General features: G+C 38.8%; 1 protein-coding gene and 1 long non-coding RNA gene across 9 annotated transcripts in view; one reads left to right on the top strand and one right to left on the bottom strand.

Moving 5' to 3' along the window:
* The first annotated feature begins 2,402 nt into the window (after positions 1-2,402).
* On the top strand, positions 2,403-14,836 carry LOC134731500 (uncharacterized). Its single transcript, XR_010113809.1, has 4 exons — positions 2,403-2,497; positions 5,096-5,340; positions 6,014-6,110; positions 8,031-14,836. It is a non-coding gene; the product is annotated as an uncharacterized lncRNA (long non-coding RNA).
* The window catches only part of CACNB2 (calcium voltage-gated channel auxiliary subunit beta 2), a 403,231-nt gene continuing 387,632 nt past the window's right edge, over positions 3,445-19,043 (bottom strand). For all 8 annotated transcript variants that reach the window (XM_055296693.2, XM_055296695.2, XM_055296694.2 and 5 more), the window contains 5 exons: positions 17,020-17,129; positions 10,377-10,528; positions 8,402-8,497; positions 6,167-6,352; positions 3,445-5,304 (listed from right to left, as the gene is read on the bottom strand). In XM_055296693.2, the coding sequence (XP_055152668.2) occupies positions 4,810-5,304; positions 6,167-6,352; positions 8,402-8,497; positions 10,377-10,528; positions 17,020-17,129 (1,039 nt within the window). In that variant the 3' untranslated portion in view covers positions 3,445-4,809. The remainder of the gene's footprint in view (positions 5,305-6,166; positions 6,353-8,401; positions 8,498-10,376; positions 10,529-17,019; positions 17,130-19,043) is intronic.

Here is a 19,043-nt window from a genome sequence, read left to right as displayed (position 1 = left end):
CTTAGGATTTTGCCTATTGGCTTTTTAGATCAATCAGAATACTTAGTACCAAGCCATAGTTTTAAGGTTGTCTTGTGGTGTTAAATCTATCATATTTTGTTAACTTTCATTCAAATCACCCAAAAGTTATCAGGCCTTGGGCATAAGAAATGGACAATTGCTTAATAGTTTGATTCCTCCCCCGCCACAGGTTTTCTTTAGGAATTTCTCATAACTATTTATTGTATCCATAAGGATTGCAAGGTCTCTTGGCTCAGGTAAGACCCTTAGATGGCCTCTTCTTTAAAGAAGGCTTTCTTGAATACCTTTCCCTGAGGTTGGATAGGCATTGCTCCCCTTCTCTGTGCCCCTGGCACCCACATCTAATGTTCTCTTGGCACTTACAACACTCATTCAAATTTTCTAGCCATGCACCTTAAGCCCCAGCCCCACACCTGGGAAACATCCTGCATGCAGAGACCCTGTCCTGCCGTTTCTCTTAGTCACAGCTTCAGAGCAGACAGTCAATAGATGATTATTGTTTGAGAGAAAAATTATTTCAAGCAAACGTGTCTCTTTTACATCCCTCATTCTGTCTTATATCCAGTATATGTCATTTGACTAAAGAGAAACACTTTTCCTGTGGGACTTATCTTTTTAGGGCTCAGCATACCTCCTTAAACTTTAAATGTCTTTTAAGATACTCTACAAAAATCATTTTCTGTAATGCTCGCTGCACATCCTTATTTGCTAGGCTGGGATGAAAATGGCAGAAAATCAGCCTAGCAGCAAACTTGTACTGGTGAAAATGTTTGATTAATACCAACAAATATCAAAATACAACCAATGCCGGCAAATAGAAGAAAAATATTTACATATTGGAAACAGGACAAAGAATACTATTCGGAATTTTTCCTTGAACAGAGCTAATTTTCAGTGGGTTTCTTCCTTTCAAAAACTTAAGCAAATTGGAAAATCACATAAACTTAAGGGACATAGCAATATAAGAAAAAAATGCAATAAGGTGAAAAAATCAGGGAAATGTGAGAGAAAATTAATATATATTTTAACATATTTAATATTAACATTTCTATGAAACAGAAAAAGTACTTAAGTTCAACAGTGAGTACATTTACTTCAAAACCCCGTGTCATGTTTTAGTTTAAATAATGAAGCAAAGTACAAATAGTTAAAAGTACAGCATAGCAGAAATTAAACACTTGTTCCAGAACTCATAACTGACCCAGATTATTCTACTAGAGCTCACGTTGAAAAAAAAAATCTTTTATCTACGTGGAGGTACTTTTTTAAAATCAGACATAATAGGAAGATTACCAAAGGAACATAAAGTGTTTAGCATTGCCCCAAGAAAGATGCCCCGCAGGTGGTAAGTGTTGAATATTTAATATAGTCTCAACTACATGAATCATTTCTAACATGGCAATTAATACTACTACTAATAAACAGTGTAGAAGCCAGCTCTTTATTTGTTTTATATGAATTACTTTAAACCAGGTTTGTTAGACAGTTCAGTGTAGCTGACAGTGAATGTTTAACAGGAATGCATAGCAGACCATGTTAAAAATGTGGCATTGTCCCAAATTACAACATGACTAAGACATCCTACATTTAGCAGCACCTTTTTGTAACAGTAACTTAACTGAGCAGTAGAGAAAGAGCATAGGAAAGACTGAAATGGATATGACCAAAAAAAAAAAAAAAACAAACTATTAAATACATTTCCAGCATTTTCTAGGTTGACTACAAAAATCATGGTTCTACAACTGAGTAGGTTAAGGTTAAGCCTTTTTTGTGTGAAAAGACTGTAACTTTACATTCCACAGGTCAGTAAATATCCCATTGCCCTTGGGATTATTTCCTCATTTACAGATTTACTACACAGTTTACACATATGTCCACTATACAGCTTTTCACATATAGCTGCTCTTATGTCAAATCCTTCAAGCTAGTTTCTTGAGGAATATTCTGATTTGCACTAATATGTTCTACAGTAAAGTGCAAGCTAAGAATCTAGATACAAAATAAGATGGAAACTCTCACCACACTTTTTTTTGAAAGGGATTAATGATAGCAAGTAAGATAAATACTAGCTATGTTTCAAGAATTTAAATATTCCAAAATCATTAATTGGGATGAAATAATAAAGTATTGAACTAGTAATTGTGAATCTCTTACCATGACAAAAGTTTTATCAGAAGTATTTTATAAAAGCAATTTTAATTAGAATGTGGTTTCCTACCAATGTAAGAATTGTCAAGTTTGTTATGACTACTGTTTTTATACTCAGTAAATAAATTCATGTAAACAGTGTAGAGCTAACTGAGGGAAATTTTTTCATATATAAGCTGATAAAACATATATGTAACTAATTTTTATTTTCTTTTTTTAGACACCAGTGCAGTGGAGTGCAGTGGTACAGTCACAGCTCACTGCAGCCTCCACCTCCTGGGCTCAAGGGATCCTCCTATCTCAGCCTCCCAAGTAGCTGGGTCTACAGGTATACTCCACCACCCCAGCTTAATCATTTTTAATATTGTGTTTTCTTGGGGGTAAGGGAAATAAGGAGTTAAATGTAAAACAGTTTTACTTATAAAAGGCTAAGAATATTTGGCAAGAACTTGGGATAATCAAGGAAGCAAAACAAAGCAGATTTTATAACTATAATTTTGCTGAATAGTTTTTTTTTTTTTTTTTTTTGAGATGGAGTCTCACTCTGTCACCCAGGCTGGAGTACAGTGGTGTGATCTTCGCTCACTGCAGCCTCCACCTCCTGGGTTCAAGCAATTCTCCTGCCTCAGCCTCCCAAGTAGCTGGGATTGCAGGTGTGCACCACCACACCTGGCTAATTTTTTATATTTTTAGTAGAGACGGGGTTTCGCCACATTGGCCAGGCTGGTCTCGAACTCCTGACCTCAGGTGATCCACCCGCCTTGGCCTCCCAAATTGCTGGGATTACAGGCATGAGCCACCGTGCCTGGCTGATTTATTTTGTTAAATAATTTAATGTGCAGATCTGAAGTTAGGTAATTACACACAGGCATTTTCCTGGGACTAACTTCAAGTGCCAGGTACTTGCACTCTTAATAACTGTCTTACCATCCAGTTATAACTGGACAAAATATACACTTGAGACACGGAAAAGGTCTTAGCCTTAAACATGATGACATTGTAAGCTTCTTACAGCAGTGTAATTGAGGCATGGAGATAATGTCGTCTTCAAGGTTCCCCTTCCATGTAGATGTCTTATGTAGGATAATATTCTTAACATTTTATTCACTTCAAGTCACCCCATTTTGCCCTGATTTCTTCTGAAGAACAGAAACTTTGGTTATAAGAAGCACTTCTGGGTTCTGACAGTGAACCTGCTGGAGTCGGTGGTGGGGAGGAATGGTAGGTAACTGGGAGGTAAACAACAGGAACAATAGGCAAGGTTAGAAAATGAAGTGGGAGAAGTTATAAAAATTTATTTTCCCACGAAATAATTCCACAAGCTGTGTAAACATTTCTTACTAAAACAAATACCCTAACACACAAAGATTGTACATTTCCAGTGAAACACTCACAGTAAAATTGCCTGTATTTTTACTCTCTAGGAGCAAAAACAAGGAGGCAGCAGATGAATTCTTTCCTAGTTACCTTTGGCAGCAAGCTTACTCACATTCCCTGACTGCTCAATGGGTTATTAAAGCAACATACAGCACAATTAAATACAGAGCCAGGTGGGCAGAATGCTCGATATCAGTCTCTAGTTTCTTCATTAGTCTTCAGCATTCCAATTCATCTCAACCATTCAGTCACTTGTGCACACTCTTTCTTACATACGGACACACTCGTGCATATAGCGAGTTCCGGCTCGTAGACTCCAGTGCAGTGACTAGAACAGACACTAGCTACTAAGAATGTGTCACAATCAGTGTGAACTGTATGGAGTAGAACAACCTCTGGAGTTTTATATTTACCATAATTTATGGTGAAAATTACAGACAACTTACAAGGATGGTATAACATTCAGAATTCAAACCTTTTCAAGTCAAGCAATCACACATATTTACAGTATGTACACACTTTCTACTAGAATGAGGATAGGTGTCTAGACAATGTTATTACAAATTTCCTGAATGTGGGCATTTCTAGTCCCTGTAATTCATAAAGCAAATCTGCTGACTTGGCATTAAGACTCTAAAATAGTGTGATCAAACTGATATATATATATATTATATATAATAAGAAGGTGTTTGCAGAAATAACATTTACAAACTGTCTATACAGTACACAGTACTAGTACATAGAAAATAGATTCTAACTTTATGATCCCCTTTGTGTAAGGCAAGACTGAATCTGTCCCCAAATTTAGTCAGCCAGAGGTACAAGCAAGAAACAGTGGTCCATGAATGAATATGCAAATCAGGTGCCTGCGTATTAAAAATCTGGAGAAACAAGAAATTCCAATTTTTATCTGTGCTGATTCTGGCTTGTTGGATACATCAACTACATTTCTTAAAACACTAACATCACCTGGGTGGCAACAGATTTTGTTCAAGTGGCAGCTACCCAAAACAGTTTTTGAAGAGTCCGGTATACAACCAGAGGACTGCAGCCATACCAGGCCAATTTATGTAGCACTTACGAAAGAAAAAGTATCTTAATACTCTATCCATGCTATTGCTATTCAAGCAACAGCAATACAAAATATTACAAGACAGATCACATATGATTGCCGTGTAGACCCCAAAGACTTTGTTTTGGGGATGCTGTTATACAAGACTTCAAAAAAAAAAAAAAAAAAGAAAAAACACAAAAGGGCAAAAGTCATTGGCGGATGTAAACATCCCTGTTCCACTCCCCAGCCTCATTCCGTTTTTTTGATATCACTTCTCCATCCTTCTCACAGTAGCGATCCTTGGATTTATGACGGCTGCGCTGCTTGTTGCACTCGTTGTGGTCCTGCTCTCGATCCACGTCTCGGGAACGGTGCCGAGACTCCCTGTGTCTGTGGTCACTGCTCCCGTGGGTCTCGTCTCTGTGGTTGTGGTCACGGTGTGAGGCATAGTGGTCCACGTGGTCATGAGAATAATCTTCCCTTGGCTCTACGTAGGCAGAGTCTCGACTCTCCTGGGTTTCCGAGTCAAATGTCTCTTGCCTGGAGAGGCCGCGATTTGTCCCACTGCGATGGTTGTGGTGTGGGGCTGAGGAGGAAGAGCGGTGCTGGGATTTCTTGACTGGTTCCACACTAGGTTCTTCTTCAGCTTGAGAAGCAGAACGGATAGGAGCGGAGCGATCAGTCCTTTGATCACCTTGAGAACCCTGGCAGCAAAAGGAGCACACCAGGCGTTAACCAAGGTCAGTGTGTAAAAAACATGTCCCAGAGCAAGCGCATTCAAGCGGAGTCCTTTTTTAGCATCCGAAAAGCTGAAATGAAGTCTAACCTAGCTTCATCCCTCTGGTAACATCCAGTGGCATTTATAAGGCTTACACTATATTAATAATTGGACTTTTTGTAAGTGCCTAGAACAGTGCCCATAGTAACCTTTTCCTTTAAAAAAAAAAAAAAGCAGTAGGGAAAATGTTCTTTTATATATTCTTCTGTGGCTCAAATACAGATGTAGGTCCCTGAGATTTTTCTATACAGGGGTGTAAACTTAACAACCTCTGCTTCACTGTGAGAATATTAAAAATAGCAAATGCTTACATGATACAATGATACAATATGGGACAGGCACTGTTCTAGACCTTTTGTATATAATAACTCACTCATTAATACAACAGCCCTATAAGATCATCTCATGAGATTATTAATTCCAGCAGCCTCTTGGACAGGTTGCCATTATTATTCCTGAGATAAGAACAGTTAAGAAATTTGCCCCAGGTTATCTGCCCCACAAGTGGTAAGAGGTACAGCCAGGATTTGAATCTAGGTCATCCGCTTCCACAGTCTATGCTACTGTTTAGAAAGTTTCTATAGTCTGTGTATGTTCCCAGTATATTCTGTTGATGGTGCTTTTCTTTATTACAGGTACATACACAGCTCATGCTGGACTTGCTTTGAGTTAATATACTAGAACAAGCCCCACGCAGGCTACTGGGCTTGGATCCTAGAGGTGTCACCATAGGTAACCTTTTTTCTATAAAGATTGTATATATAGATATATATAAAAACTCCCCTTACCTGTGAATTAGAGGCTAGGGTGGGGCTAAGAGGCAGACTTGAAGTGGCTAAGGTACGGCTAAGGAGAGGGTTGGGGAGGCTGCTGCTGGGAGGATGGGTGGCCTTCCAGTAGGCCTCCAGATAGTCGGCAAGGTGCTCACAGGCATCCTCAAGCTGGTTCTCATCCAAGATCACATCGAACAACTCCTGCAGAGGCAGACATTCCAGACCACATTGACGCCAGCCCCGTTTTCACCACCTTCCCACCTCAATAAGAGGAGGAAGGGGCTCATGAACTGCACCCCTTTGTACTTGCTCCTGCTTCTATAAGTGCTGCTACTATCTCCTTTTTATTTAGTTAGCAAGTGTCTGACTACCTTGAATCATTGTTGGGGGCATTGAATGCTTAACTAATAATGGCCAGAAAGGTAACAGTTGTTAAGGGCATGGCAGCATAGAAAAGTTGTCTATGAGCAATGCAAAAAGGCATGGATGCTATGGTAGAAAAGAGATGTATATATATTTGAACAGAATAGGAAGAAGCCTATTCTTGACATCAAGATCATGAAATCTTTTTTCTTTTTCTTTTTGAGACAGAGTCTCACTGTGTTGCCCAGGCTGGAGTGCAGTGGCCTGATCTTGGTTCACTGCAACCTTGGCCTCCCGGGTTCAGGTGATTTTCCTGCCTCAGCCTCTCAAGTAGCTGGGGTTACAGGTGCCTACCACCAAGCCCGGCTAATTTTTGTATTTTTAGTAGAGATGGGGTTTTGCCATGTTGGCCAGGCTGGTGTTGAACTCCTGGCCTCAAGTGATTCGCCTGCCTCGGCCACCCAAAGTGCTGGGATTACAGGTATGAGCCACTATGCCCGGCCCAAGATTATGAAATCTGAATTTACAAATTAATAAGGTAAGATTAGGATGTGAAATTTGGCAGAAGCAGCTGAAACCAATGATAATTTGACATTGTCCAAACCTCACAGTAGTTCAGTAGAGAAGAAAAAAATGTCACTTTTCAAAAGATTTTTTTAAGTAAGTGTTTATTATAAATTTTAACATACATTAAGCAATTGAATATTTATAGACCCTGAAATGGCTATGCTTAAAAAGAAAAGAAAAAAAGCCTGGTGCAGTGGCTCATGCCTGTAATCCTAGCACTTTGGGAGGCCAAGGTGAATGGATCACTTGAGGTCAGGAGTTTGAGACCAGCCTGGACAACATGGCAAAGCCCCATCTCTACTAAAAATACAAAAATTAGCAGGGCATGGTGGCGTGTGCCTGTAGTCCTAACTACTTTGAGGGCCGAGGTGGGAGGATCACTTGAGCTCGGGAGGCATAGGTTGCAATAGTGAGCTGAGAGGCCACCATTGCACTCCTGCCTGGGCAACAGAGCAAGACCCTGCCTCCAAAACTAAACCTAGGAAAGCTCTATAGCCCCAAGGCATTGCATGTAAAGCACAGACGACAAGTGAGAATCTAGGAAACTTATTACTTAGAAATTGATGTGAGACCATGTGAAAATAAATGTCTCAGACAGTTAGTTATTAAGAGCAGACAACTTGCCCCTATGATCAGAAATGAATAATAGACCAACTACAAATAGACTCATACACAAATAGACTCATCATACCAGCCAAATTTTTGGAACCAGGATCTTGTGTTAGATATTAACAAAGTGAAGTTACTGCAGGATGTACTGAAGCTTTTGGATGTACTGAAGCTTTTGGTAAGCTATGATCATCATTTGGATTACTTGTGCTCAAAACACATGATCATGGAAGGAGGGAGGACAGTTTACTTTGGAATGAATACCACTTTAAGTGATGAGGATTCTCTTCCCTGTTTTTTTTTTTTGTTTGTTTGTTTGTTTTCCAAAATATAGTGCCAGTTCTGGCCAGGCATGGCGGCTCATGCCTGTAATCCTAGCACTTCGGAAGGCCAAAGCAGGAGGATCACTTCAGGCCAGGAGATCTAGACCAGCCTGGGCAACATAGCAAGACCCCACCTCTACAGGGGGAAAAAAAAAGTTAGTCGATCATGGTGGCATGCACCTATAGTCTCAGCTGCTTGGAAGGCTGAAGCAAGAGGATCACTTGAGCCCAGGAGTTCAGGGGTGCAGTGAGCTAAGACCATACCACTGCACTCCCAACATGGGCAACAGAGCAAGACCTTGTCTCAAAAAAAAAAAAAAAAAAAACAGGTCTGATATCTGTAATAAATATCTGTAACTGGATTATGCTGTATATAGAGATAACTTACTGGAGGACACTGAGCCAGTTTATCAGCTGCTACCATCTGGACGTTGAGGTGTTTAGCTTGAGATTTCCCTCGAGATTTTATTAACCTTTGTAAAACCTGTAAAAGATAATGAGTTTTTAACAGAGTAATAACTACATCCAGGTAAAGTACAAGGTACATTACTGACTCCTTTCTCTGGGGCCTTTTTATATACAGCACAAGGGGCTTATAATAGATGGAGCTATAAGATTATCTGCAAAATTAACATGTTAACATAAATCACAGTTGCAAGCTTTAAGCACTCATTCTTTTTTCTAAGCTAGCAGCTCTCAAACGTTTTGTCCCACAACCTCTTTAAAGAAGCTAAAATGGAAAACTAAACTATTAAAACATTTATTTAAAAATTCACAATAAATCTGATACAGGTTTATATATTTTTTGTTTGTTTGTTTTTTGTTGTTTTTTTGAGATGGAGTTTTGCTCTGTTGCCCAGGCTGGAGTGCAGTGGCACGATCTCGGCTCACTGTAAGCTCCGCCTCCCAAGTTCATGCCATTCTCCTGCCTCAGCCTCCCGAGTAGCTGGGACTACAGGCGCCCACCACCATGCCCGGCTAATTTTTTTGTATTTGTAGTAGAGACGGGGTTTCACTGTGTTAGCCAGGATGGTCTCACTCTCCTCACCTCATGATCCTCCCGCCTCAGAGTGCTGGGATTACAGGCATGAGCCACTGTGCCCAGCCAAATTTTTTTAATAAAAATAGCTACATTTTTTACAAATCTCTCTAATGGCTGGCTGGCTTCATAAAAGACAACTGCAGTCTCCTGTTTGCTTCTACAGCCAACCTGCTCTAGTGTCTTGTTTTTGGTTGAAATATATGAAGAAAATCCAACCTCCTACAGATTTGTAATGGAGAAAAGGAGAAACAATTTAGTATAGTCGTCTTCTTTGATACTACACTAAAACTCAACAAATGGTAGTTCCTTAAAGACTATTTGTTATGTGGAATCTGAAACCTGCAGTGAAATTTTCCATGACATTCCATTGGTCTGTCTTGAAATTATTCATTGATCATACAAACAATAATGGTTCACTGACTTCAGATCTTCCAAATGTTGACAGATTTCATTATACAGTATTAAAACATCATATTCACTAATATTACCATTGATCTCAGAGAAATGTTTATTGAGAAGCTTGCAAGTTCTTAAAGGTGGATACAAGTTTTCTGAAATTCTGATTGTTGTCTGAAAGCTTGAGTTTTATCATTGGCAACACATGCTGTTCTCCTTTAAGTGACAGGGTTATTTTGTCCAAGAAAATATCTGCTACACCAAGTCTGAATAAGCATAGCCTGTCAGTTGTTGTTTGAAATAAAAATGATATTCTATGAAAAACATGGCTAGTTTCGTTCACAACTCAATCAAATCAGTGCTTGTCCTTACTTTTTGGTATGCAGCAGGAGCTTTGTGTGTACTTTGTTTTATTACACTGAATATTAAAAGAAGTCAAGATTTAATAAAAGTAATAAACTTTAGTACTTTATCAGGACATTAAGTGAAATTGGCTTTTTTTCCCCTTAAACTGCGAAAGCATGGTGATGGTGGATACAGTAACTGCTGGTACTTTGATACCAGTCTTGATTTATGCTTAGACCCCAGCAGTTTTACCCACCATTGCTTTTGCATCAGCCATGCAAATGTCAAAACAGGGAAAATCGCAAATAATGTCTTAGTATTATCATGGAAGTAGTTTTCACTAAATGGACCCTCTAAAAGTGTCTCAACACTCTCCAGGGATCCGTGGACCACACTTTGAAAACAGCTGTTCTAAGCCATGAAATTATATCAATTTAAAAATTCTTGACTATCATGTCTCTTCAAATTCCCTATACATCATAAAGCCTATTACAATAGCCTAATTATAGAAAGCAGAACATAAAATACATTTTAGGAAAGTTTGATTATAGAGCAAATAGTAGCAATCCTACTTACTTACCTTAGGAGAAGAAATCTTTACATATACTATAATAGGGGCCAAGGAGGTTTTACTGAGTTGAGCTGGATGATTAATCGTATCCGCATCAAGGACCACCAATTGCAGTGTTCTTGCAAGTTCAAAAATCCTTTCAATTTCACTCTGGACTTCCGCTGTGAAGGGTGAAACAGCTCAGCTGAAGTGCAGTATTTTTAAGATAAAGTAAAATGGTATACTGTTTCTTCAACAGAAAGGTGAGTAGGTCAGCCATTATGTTAATGCTTATAGGCAATAGAATTGATAAAAATTTACAACAGTAATTTATCCTTTTGGAAAGGGATCTTTCTCCACACATCATTAGGATTTAAGGATTTTCTCTCAACTGGCAACAGAATTTACTTTTAGTATAATACTTGGATTGTGGAAATTTGTAGCTCTCTGCTGACATTCTTTCTTTGTGCTTCCACTCTATGAAATCATTTCATAAAACTGCTGTAAAATAAGAACCTTGAGATATCCTCTGTGTGTTCATTGCAGACCACTTTGCACTAGCAACCATGACAAGTTTTCCTTTCGGTGCATGGGCTGATCTGTGTTTACATGTCACCTGTATGCCGTCTAGATATGTTAACGAGATGAAATACAAAATAAAACAGGAAAGATGTGAATGGCACCAGTAACAAACTTATCCAAAAACATACCTCATATTTTCCAACCAAAGTAGTCATGTTTTAAAAGGGCAGTTTTCAGAGGCAGCACTACAGAAATCTAAAGTATAAAATTTATAGAAACTTATCACAAAACATTTAAATATCTAGTCGAACTCCAAGAAAATTACATTCAGTTCATCTGTTCCATGATCTCCAAAGAAAGACTCAAAAACAGGACTGTCTGACAGAATTTTCTGCAATGAGGGAAATATCCTCTGTATGTGGTCCAGTGTGGCAGCAGCTAATGGGCTACTAAGCACTTGAACAGGCATGTAAATTTTTAAAATTTAATAAGTAGCCAGAAGCTACTATTACTAGGCAGCATAGGTCTATAAAGCATAGTACATAGCTTTCAGTTCCCACTGCAGTCATGGAGGTTGAATTCCATGAGACTTTTATGCCAGCAAATGTGGATTTACAATTACCTTTTAATTCCTCGTAGGCAGTTCGATTCATGCCAGAAGCTTCCTGGAGGTAATTTTAACTAGTAGATTATTGAAAAAAAGGTAACTCTCTGGTCACTAATCCATCTGCCTCACAATATGTTATGACTTGAGTCTTTCTGTTTGCCTAGACATGTTTAAAAAATCAGGGCCCAAACTACATGAGATACTAGCTTTAAAATAACATTGGGCCACTGAATCCCAGTCAAGTTACAACATAAATTAATATTTATTGTGGGCATTAAGAAATCTGATCAGAGATTTTCATCTGTGTTTCATCTGCTAAGTGTTCAGACAGTCACAGCATCCCGTGTAACTCCTTGCTTTTAAAGGTTTGAGCACTATTTTTATTGATTATAAGTTTAATATGTGGGGTTTTTGTTTTTTTGTTTTTTTTTTTTGAGACAGAGTCTCTCTCTGTCTCCCAGGCTGGAGTGCAATGGCACAGTCTTGGCTCACCACAACCTCCTCCACCTCCTCAGTTCAAGCGATTCTCTCGCCTCAGCCTCCCACATAGCTGGAATTACAGGCATGTGCCACCAGGCCCAGCTTGTGTTTTGTATTTTTAGTAGAGATGGGGTTTCACCATGTTGGCCAGGCTGGTCTCAAACTCCTGACCTCAAGTGATCTCCCGCCTCAGCCTTCCAAACTGCTGGCATTACAGGTGTGAGCCACTGCGCCCAGCCCTAATATGTGCTCATCATATAAAACCTGGATAGCCTTAAAATATATTACATATACGGATATTATTTCTATTATGTCAACATATTAACATGTTTTAATATATATACATATATAAAGATATTTCTGGTAGCCTTACATACATACTTTACACTCCTTTAATTAAAGGGAAAGATTTTAAAAATATTTTAAAGTGGACTTTCAGAATACTGGTGCAACACCGTATTAGTAGATACAACCTTAAAGATCAATGACAAATTCTGATAATACTTTTGACTTCAAAGTAAAAATGATGCTTTTAAAAAGGGATGTATCCATGCTAGGAATTTTCCTTTGACAGAGCATATCATGCTCAGAATTTACTGTAATAAAGAAATGTCAGAAACTTCCCCAATGTTCGTTTCTGAAACTGAAAGTCAATTTGATTCTTTCCAGTCGTCCTAGCTAATGAAAGAATGCAGCTCAGCATCTTGAAGAGGGGGCAAGCCTTCCTCATCTCCCCACATCCCACAGTTTCTTATACCCACTGAATTAAACTGAAAAATGAAGAACACCTTTATGCTTTATATCTCTAGTATCTATAAACAACACCAAGAACAATCAATGTTTCCTCTAAGATAAGAGAAGCTACAACACTGATTATTAGAGAAATGCAAATCAAGCCACAATGAGATACCATCTCCCACCAGTTAGAATGGCTGTTATTAGAAAGTCAAAAAATAACAGATGCTGTTGAGGTTGTGGAGAAAAAGGAACGCTTACACACTGTTGATGGGAGTGTAAATTAGTTAAACCATTGTGGAAGACAGTATGGCAGTTCCTCAAAGACGTAAAGATAGGAATACCATTTGACCCAGCAATCCCACTACTGGGTATATACCCAAAGAAATAGAAGTCATTCTATTATAAAGATACATGCACATATATGTTCACTGCAGCACTATTCACAATAGCAAAGATGTGGAATCAACCTAAAGGGCCATCAATGATGGAGTGGATAAAGAAAACACAGTACATATACACCATGGAATACTATGCAGCCATAAAAAAGAACAAGATCATGTCCTTTGGAGGGATATGGATCGAGCTGAAGGACATTAACCATAGCAAACTAATGCAGGAACAGAAAACGAAATGCCACATGTTCTCACTTGTAAGTGGGAGCTAAATGATGAGAACACATGGACACATAGAGGGTAACGACACACACTGGGGCCTATCAGGGTGGGAGGAGGAAGAGAGTCAGGAAAAAATAACTGATGAGTACTAGTCTTAATACCTGGGTGATAGGAACTTAAAAGTTAGCAAACAACAGAAGTTAACTTATTTAGGAGGTTTATGTTATAATACGGTAATAACAGAGTGGAGATGGTTATTTTCATTGCGGCTAGTGTTGAGGGACACCTAAGTGGTCAGTTAGGAATTAATAAGACCTGGAGGTAGCTCTAGTATGAGTTATTTAATGCCATATATGTAATTCCAATGCCATTTTCATAATTACTACACACAAAACTCTTAATTTTGACCAGTGCCCACCTTATCTTGCAAAAAATCTGTACAAGCCTTCTCTAACCACCTTTCTACCCAGGCTCAGTAAATTCTGCCTCTCTGTTCCCACTGCCACATATCAAAGGGGCTTGGGGGGCAGAAATGAAGTGTCATCGCTTCATAGAGCTGTATGGTCACTGGGTAACACATTGAACCTCTTAGAACCTAAGTATTCTTATCTATATTACGGAAATGAGGACTAGATGAATCCACATGCAAAGCTTCCATTACAGTTATTGCAGTACTTGGCCTACAGTAAGTGCAGACAGTCCATGACTTATGATGGTTTGACTCAAAGATTTTTCAACTTTATAGAGTGTGAAAGCAATATACATACAGTAGGAACCGAACTTTGAGTCCCCATACAACCATTCTGTTTTTCACTTTTAGTATTCAGTACATGAGATACTCTACACTTTATTATAAAATGGGTTTGGTGGTAGATGCAGTTGGTTTGTCCAACTGCATTTTTTTTTGCATTTTTGTACTTTTTGCATTTTATTATAATAAAATTACAGCCTCCTCTTTGGCTCACTCTTTACTCCTTGGTCTGCTTCTGCTTTTACAGTTCTCAACCACTGACCAACCATCTCTGTCTGTCTGTATATACAAGATTTTGTCCATGTCTTCCTGTAAAATAAACACTATGAGAAAGAGGACTTTGTGTCCTTTACTTTTGTGTCCCTGGGCACCAAAATAATGCCTGGCACATGGTTGGTACTCAAGTATTTGCTAAATGAATGAATGCCTCCAGTCTGTACATGGTCCCCTACCACCTTAAGAATAATGATATGGTTTGGCTGTGCCCACCCAAATCTCATCTTGAATTGTAGCTCCCATAATTCCCACTTGTCATAGGAGGGACCTGGTGGGGGGTAATTGAATCTTGGGAGTTGGTCTTTCCCATGCAGTTCTCCTGATAGTGATTGAGTCTCATGAGATCTAATGGTTTCATAAAGGGGAGTTCCCCTGCACATGCTCTCTCTTGCCTGCTGCCACGTAAGATGTGACTTTGCTCCTCCTTCGCTGTCTACCATGATTGTGAGGCCTCACTAGCTATTTGGAACTGTGATTCCATTAAACCTCTTTCCTTTGTAAATTGCCCAGTCTCGGGTATGTCTTTATTAGCAGTAATTCTTGTGAGCGTCAAATGATGTGTGGAGTTTTAAGTGTGACAGATAAGGACATAAAAAGGAAATTGCTATAAGCAAAACACATGATCACATTTTTTCTTGAAAACAGACTAATACAAATAAGCTCCAACCTTTTCATGTCTTACCCCTGCCTCTCCCTCTGGTGTCATCTCCCATGTCCTTGTTTTTAAAACCATGTATTTTAGCTTAAATGATGCACCTATGTTTTTCAGAAGCCTGTTGTGGCTTTCACTGTCTCGAATCACTATCACCCTCTCCACTCCTCTCCCTTTTTTCTTGGCTAAATCCTGTCAGCTTCAAGTCTCAGCTCAGGATCAGCTCCCTGGGAAAGCCTTTCCTTGTGCCTTCTGCAGCATCAGCTCTTTGGCAGCCAGTTCATGGCTGGACCACTTTGCTCATGGCCCTCTATCTCAACAGGCTCTTCACCGATAAGCCTTATGGCTACACCCAGCTCCTTGAGGGAAGGAGCTTCATCAGTTTATTTTTTTATTCGCGGGCTTTCACATGATATTTGGTATCTAGTGTATGCTCAATGAAATACATAGACTGGAAGATTCATTTAAAAACAATGTCTAATCAGTAGTTGTAAAAAATTCTTGACAATCTAAAGAAATCTGTTACCTAACTGATTCCACTGATGAGTCTCAAAAATTACTTGACTTTGTTAATTCAGTTTAATTTATGAAATGAGCATTTTATAATAATTCTTGGCCAGGTGCAGTGGCTCATACCTATAGTCCTGGCACTTTAGGAGGCCAAGGCAGGAGGATTGCCTGAGCCTGGGAATTCGAGACCAACCTGGCCAACATAGTGAGACTCCATCTCTACAAAAAATTAGCCCGATGTAGTGGCATGTGCCTGTAGTCCCAGATAGAAGGCTGAGGTGGGAGGTTTGATTGAGCTCATGAGGTCAAGGTGCAGTGAGCCATGATCCACACCACTGTACTCCAACCTGGGTAACAGAGTGCGACCCTCTCTCAAAAAAGTCAAAATAAAAAGTAATTCTTGTGAGCATCAGATGATGTGTGGAAAGAGTTTTAACTGTGACACATGATAAAGACATAAAAAGGAATTGCTATAAGCAAAACACATGATTACATTTTTTCCTCAAATATATTTCTAAACCTGTTACTGAAGTTTTGCCAATGAAGGGTTGTTAGGTGAGAAACAAAACTGAGTTCCATAATGTATCATGCTCATTTCCAACAGATAAAGCTTATTATTTATAATAGTTTTTCTATTATTTAATAATCACACTTCAGAGTAAATGAAGAACTTCTGTGTTAGAAACCAGCCTCTCAGAGGATTTGTATATCTAACCTATAAACAGAGAAAAACTAAGCTCAAAGATCTGACACAACTCTCAGAAAGTTTACTTTATAAAAACAGAAACCTAACCATCCAATAAGCAACATGTGTAACAGTGATTAACCTAAAACTCCAAGCACATACCAAAAAGATTAAATAGCAGCTGAAGGGTCTCAATGTGATCAATTCGGTACATGTTAATAAGCAGTATCCACATACCACCCCTGTAAACACAATAACTCCCTACACTGTTTTTACAAATAAACATATTGATATCTATCAATAAATATAGCCAGGAATTGACTTCATCCTTTACCAATTTCCACACCTACAAATTATACTCTCCTGAGAATGATTTCATTATTGATATACAGCAGGAATTAAGGAATATTTAGGATAATAATGGCTATCATTTATTGAGCACACATCATGTTTACTCCTTGCAATGATTCTACGAGGTAGTTATTTCTTTTTTAGCATGAGGAAATGGAACCTTCAAAAGATTAATAAACTTGCTCATGGTAACACTGATGCAAAGCCAGGAGATCTTAGAGTCTGCAGACACCAAAGCTCACGTTAGTGAAAACAAACCACAACCAAAACATTAATTCTGACAGCCTGTGGAATTCTTAACTTGAAACTATCAAAACAAATCCTTCCACACCATGAAATCAGTCAGACCATAGCAACAGCTACTGGCAGCACACACCTGTTTTTTCTATACTCTGTGACACATGGAATTATCATCTTGTTAGATCTTCTCATCATCAACATCGGGAGAGGAGAGTTTAAAAAGCTTAAGCTCATTGCACAGACTTACCTAAGCTTGACCTTGTGTTGGATCTTTCTATTATTGCATGCTTACTGGGATTGTTTAATACTGAGCGTTTGGCAAGCGAGATGTCAGCGGTGACCCTTGTGATGGATATCCTGTTGGAAAAAAAAGTCACAGAAGACCTTAAGGTTATTGGTCTAATCAAAGGGGATAGAAGTGTATGCCCCAAATTCATCCAAGTATGAAACATACATAGCGACCATATTTTCAAACCATATGTGTTAGGATACTTATTCATTTTTTTTTTTTTACTTATTCATTTTTGTTTATCTTGCACCTGCCTTACTTTGTTTTTTGTTTGTTTTGAGATAGAGTCTCGCCCAGGCTGCCCAGGCTGCAATGCAGTAGCGCGTTCTCGGCTCACTGCAATCTCCACCTCCCAGGTTCAAGTGATTCTCCTGCCTCAGCCTCTGGAGTAGCTGGGATTACAGGTGTGTGCCACCACACCCGGCTAATTTTTGTATTTTTAGTAGAGAAGGGGTTTCACTATCGAGGCTGGTCTCGAATTCCTGGCCTCAAGTGATCCGCCTGCCTCAGCCTTCCAAAGTGCTGGGATTACAGGTGTGAGCCACCGTGCCCGGCCCTATCCTGCACCTGCCTTGCATTGCATTTATTGGTTGCTTACAAGTGTCAGATAAGTACTAAGCACTTTATGTGAATTACTAAATCATCCAAAAAGCTCTAGGAGAAACGTTTACTATTATCCCATTGTTGCTGATGAAAAATGAGACTCACAGATTATTTATCTAAGGGTATGTACTTACTAAGTGGGAGAGCTGGGATTTGAACCCAGACTCCTGACCCTATATTCCTAGCCTCTGTGCCATAGTTCAGTGCTGTTATAGGCATTAAAAATAAATAAGAACCAGTCTTCCCTCAGATAGCTAATGGTCTAGTGGCAGAGATAAATAATAAAGGAAAATAATTAAAGATGATGATTGTTGTGGAAAGAACATACAGGATATTATGAGAGACAATAATGAATTGGGAGTATGAATTTAGATAAGGTAGAAATGAGAGCAACAAAATTTGGGAGCTGGAAATAGCAAATGACTTACACTGGAGAAAGCTGAATATTCAAGTCAGCAGTAGGAAAAAGCTGTGAAGCAAAATTGAAGGCTCACAGTATTTCTAAAGAAGGTAGTGAATGAAGGTGGGGCGAAAGGGAAAAGGTTTGGTTAAAAAGTCTGTTTCAGTTACAGCCCTCCACTGATCCTTCACAATATCAAATAGCCAAGTGACAATTCTTTTCCTGTGTGGTAGAAGACCCTTGATTTGTTATCTTGCAGGCAATACAAGAGGGCCTCTAACCAGGGCACCCTATACAGAACAGGAGCAGGGAATACTGGATGGAAAAGAAAGGATTCTGAATGTTGAGTCTTCAGCCTTTTTCCTCATGGTACAATTTTGGTAGCTAGGCTTATATTTCTATCCCCAGGGGTCAGAATGGAAGATTCTTCTCTGGGGAATCTGACTGCCAAAGAGTAAAGATCCAAAGATAATGATATTGGAGGTTTCCTACGTAGATTGTCTGGCAAGATTGCCATACACAGAAACACAAAGTTGACAAGCTCCACCTCTGAGCACAGAACTTCTGATTAATTATTTTATGCCTTATTTTAAAATTTGAGCACAGGACTGTTGGTCAGGCGTCTTCAGAAAACCTCTAACATGAGAGACCAAAACAAACAGAAAAATCAACTATGACAATTATTCATAGTTAAAAGCTAAGATATGGTTTTATCTATGAAACTAAAACAGATTTCTATTTAAAGATTCAGAATAAGAGCTTTTGGAAATAACATGATAATAGAAATAGAAAAAAAATCAAAAGAAGGGTTAAAAGAAAGGTAACATCTCCAAAGGGTAAAACAGAAAATAGTTGAAAGACAGGAGAAGAAAGGTAAGAAAAGTAGAGATCACCCAAGAGGTTCAAATTCCAAATTACAGGAGTTCAGAAAAAGATTTAAAGAAGACAGAGGAAAGAAAATAAAGAATTAATTCCAGAA

Source organism: Symphalangus syndactylus, chromosome 10, assembly GCF_028878055.3.
Source record: "Symphalangus syndactylus isolate Jambi chromosome 10, NHGRI_mSymSyn1-v2.1_pri, whole genome shotgun sequence".
NCBI lineage: Eukaryota > Metazoa > Chordata > Mammalia > Primates > Hylobatidae > Symphalangus > Symphalangus syndactylus.
Note: the sequence above shows the minus strand (reverse complement) of the source record. Positions and strands in the feature narration are given on the sequence as shown.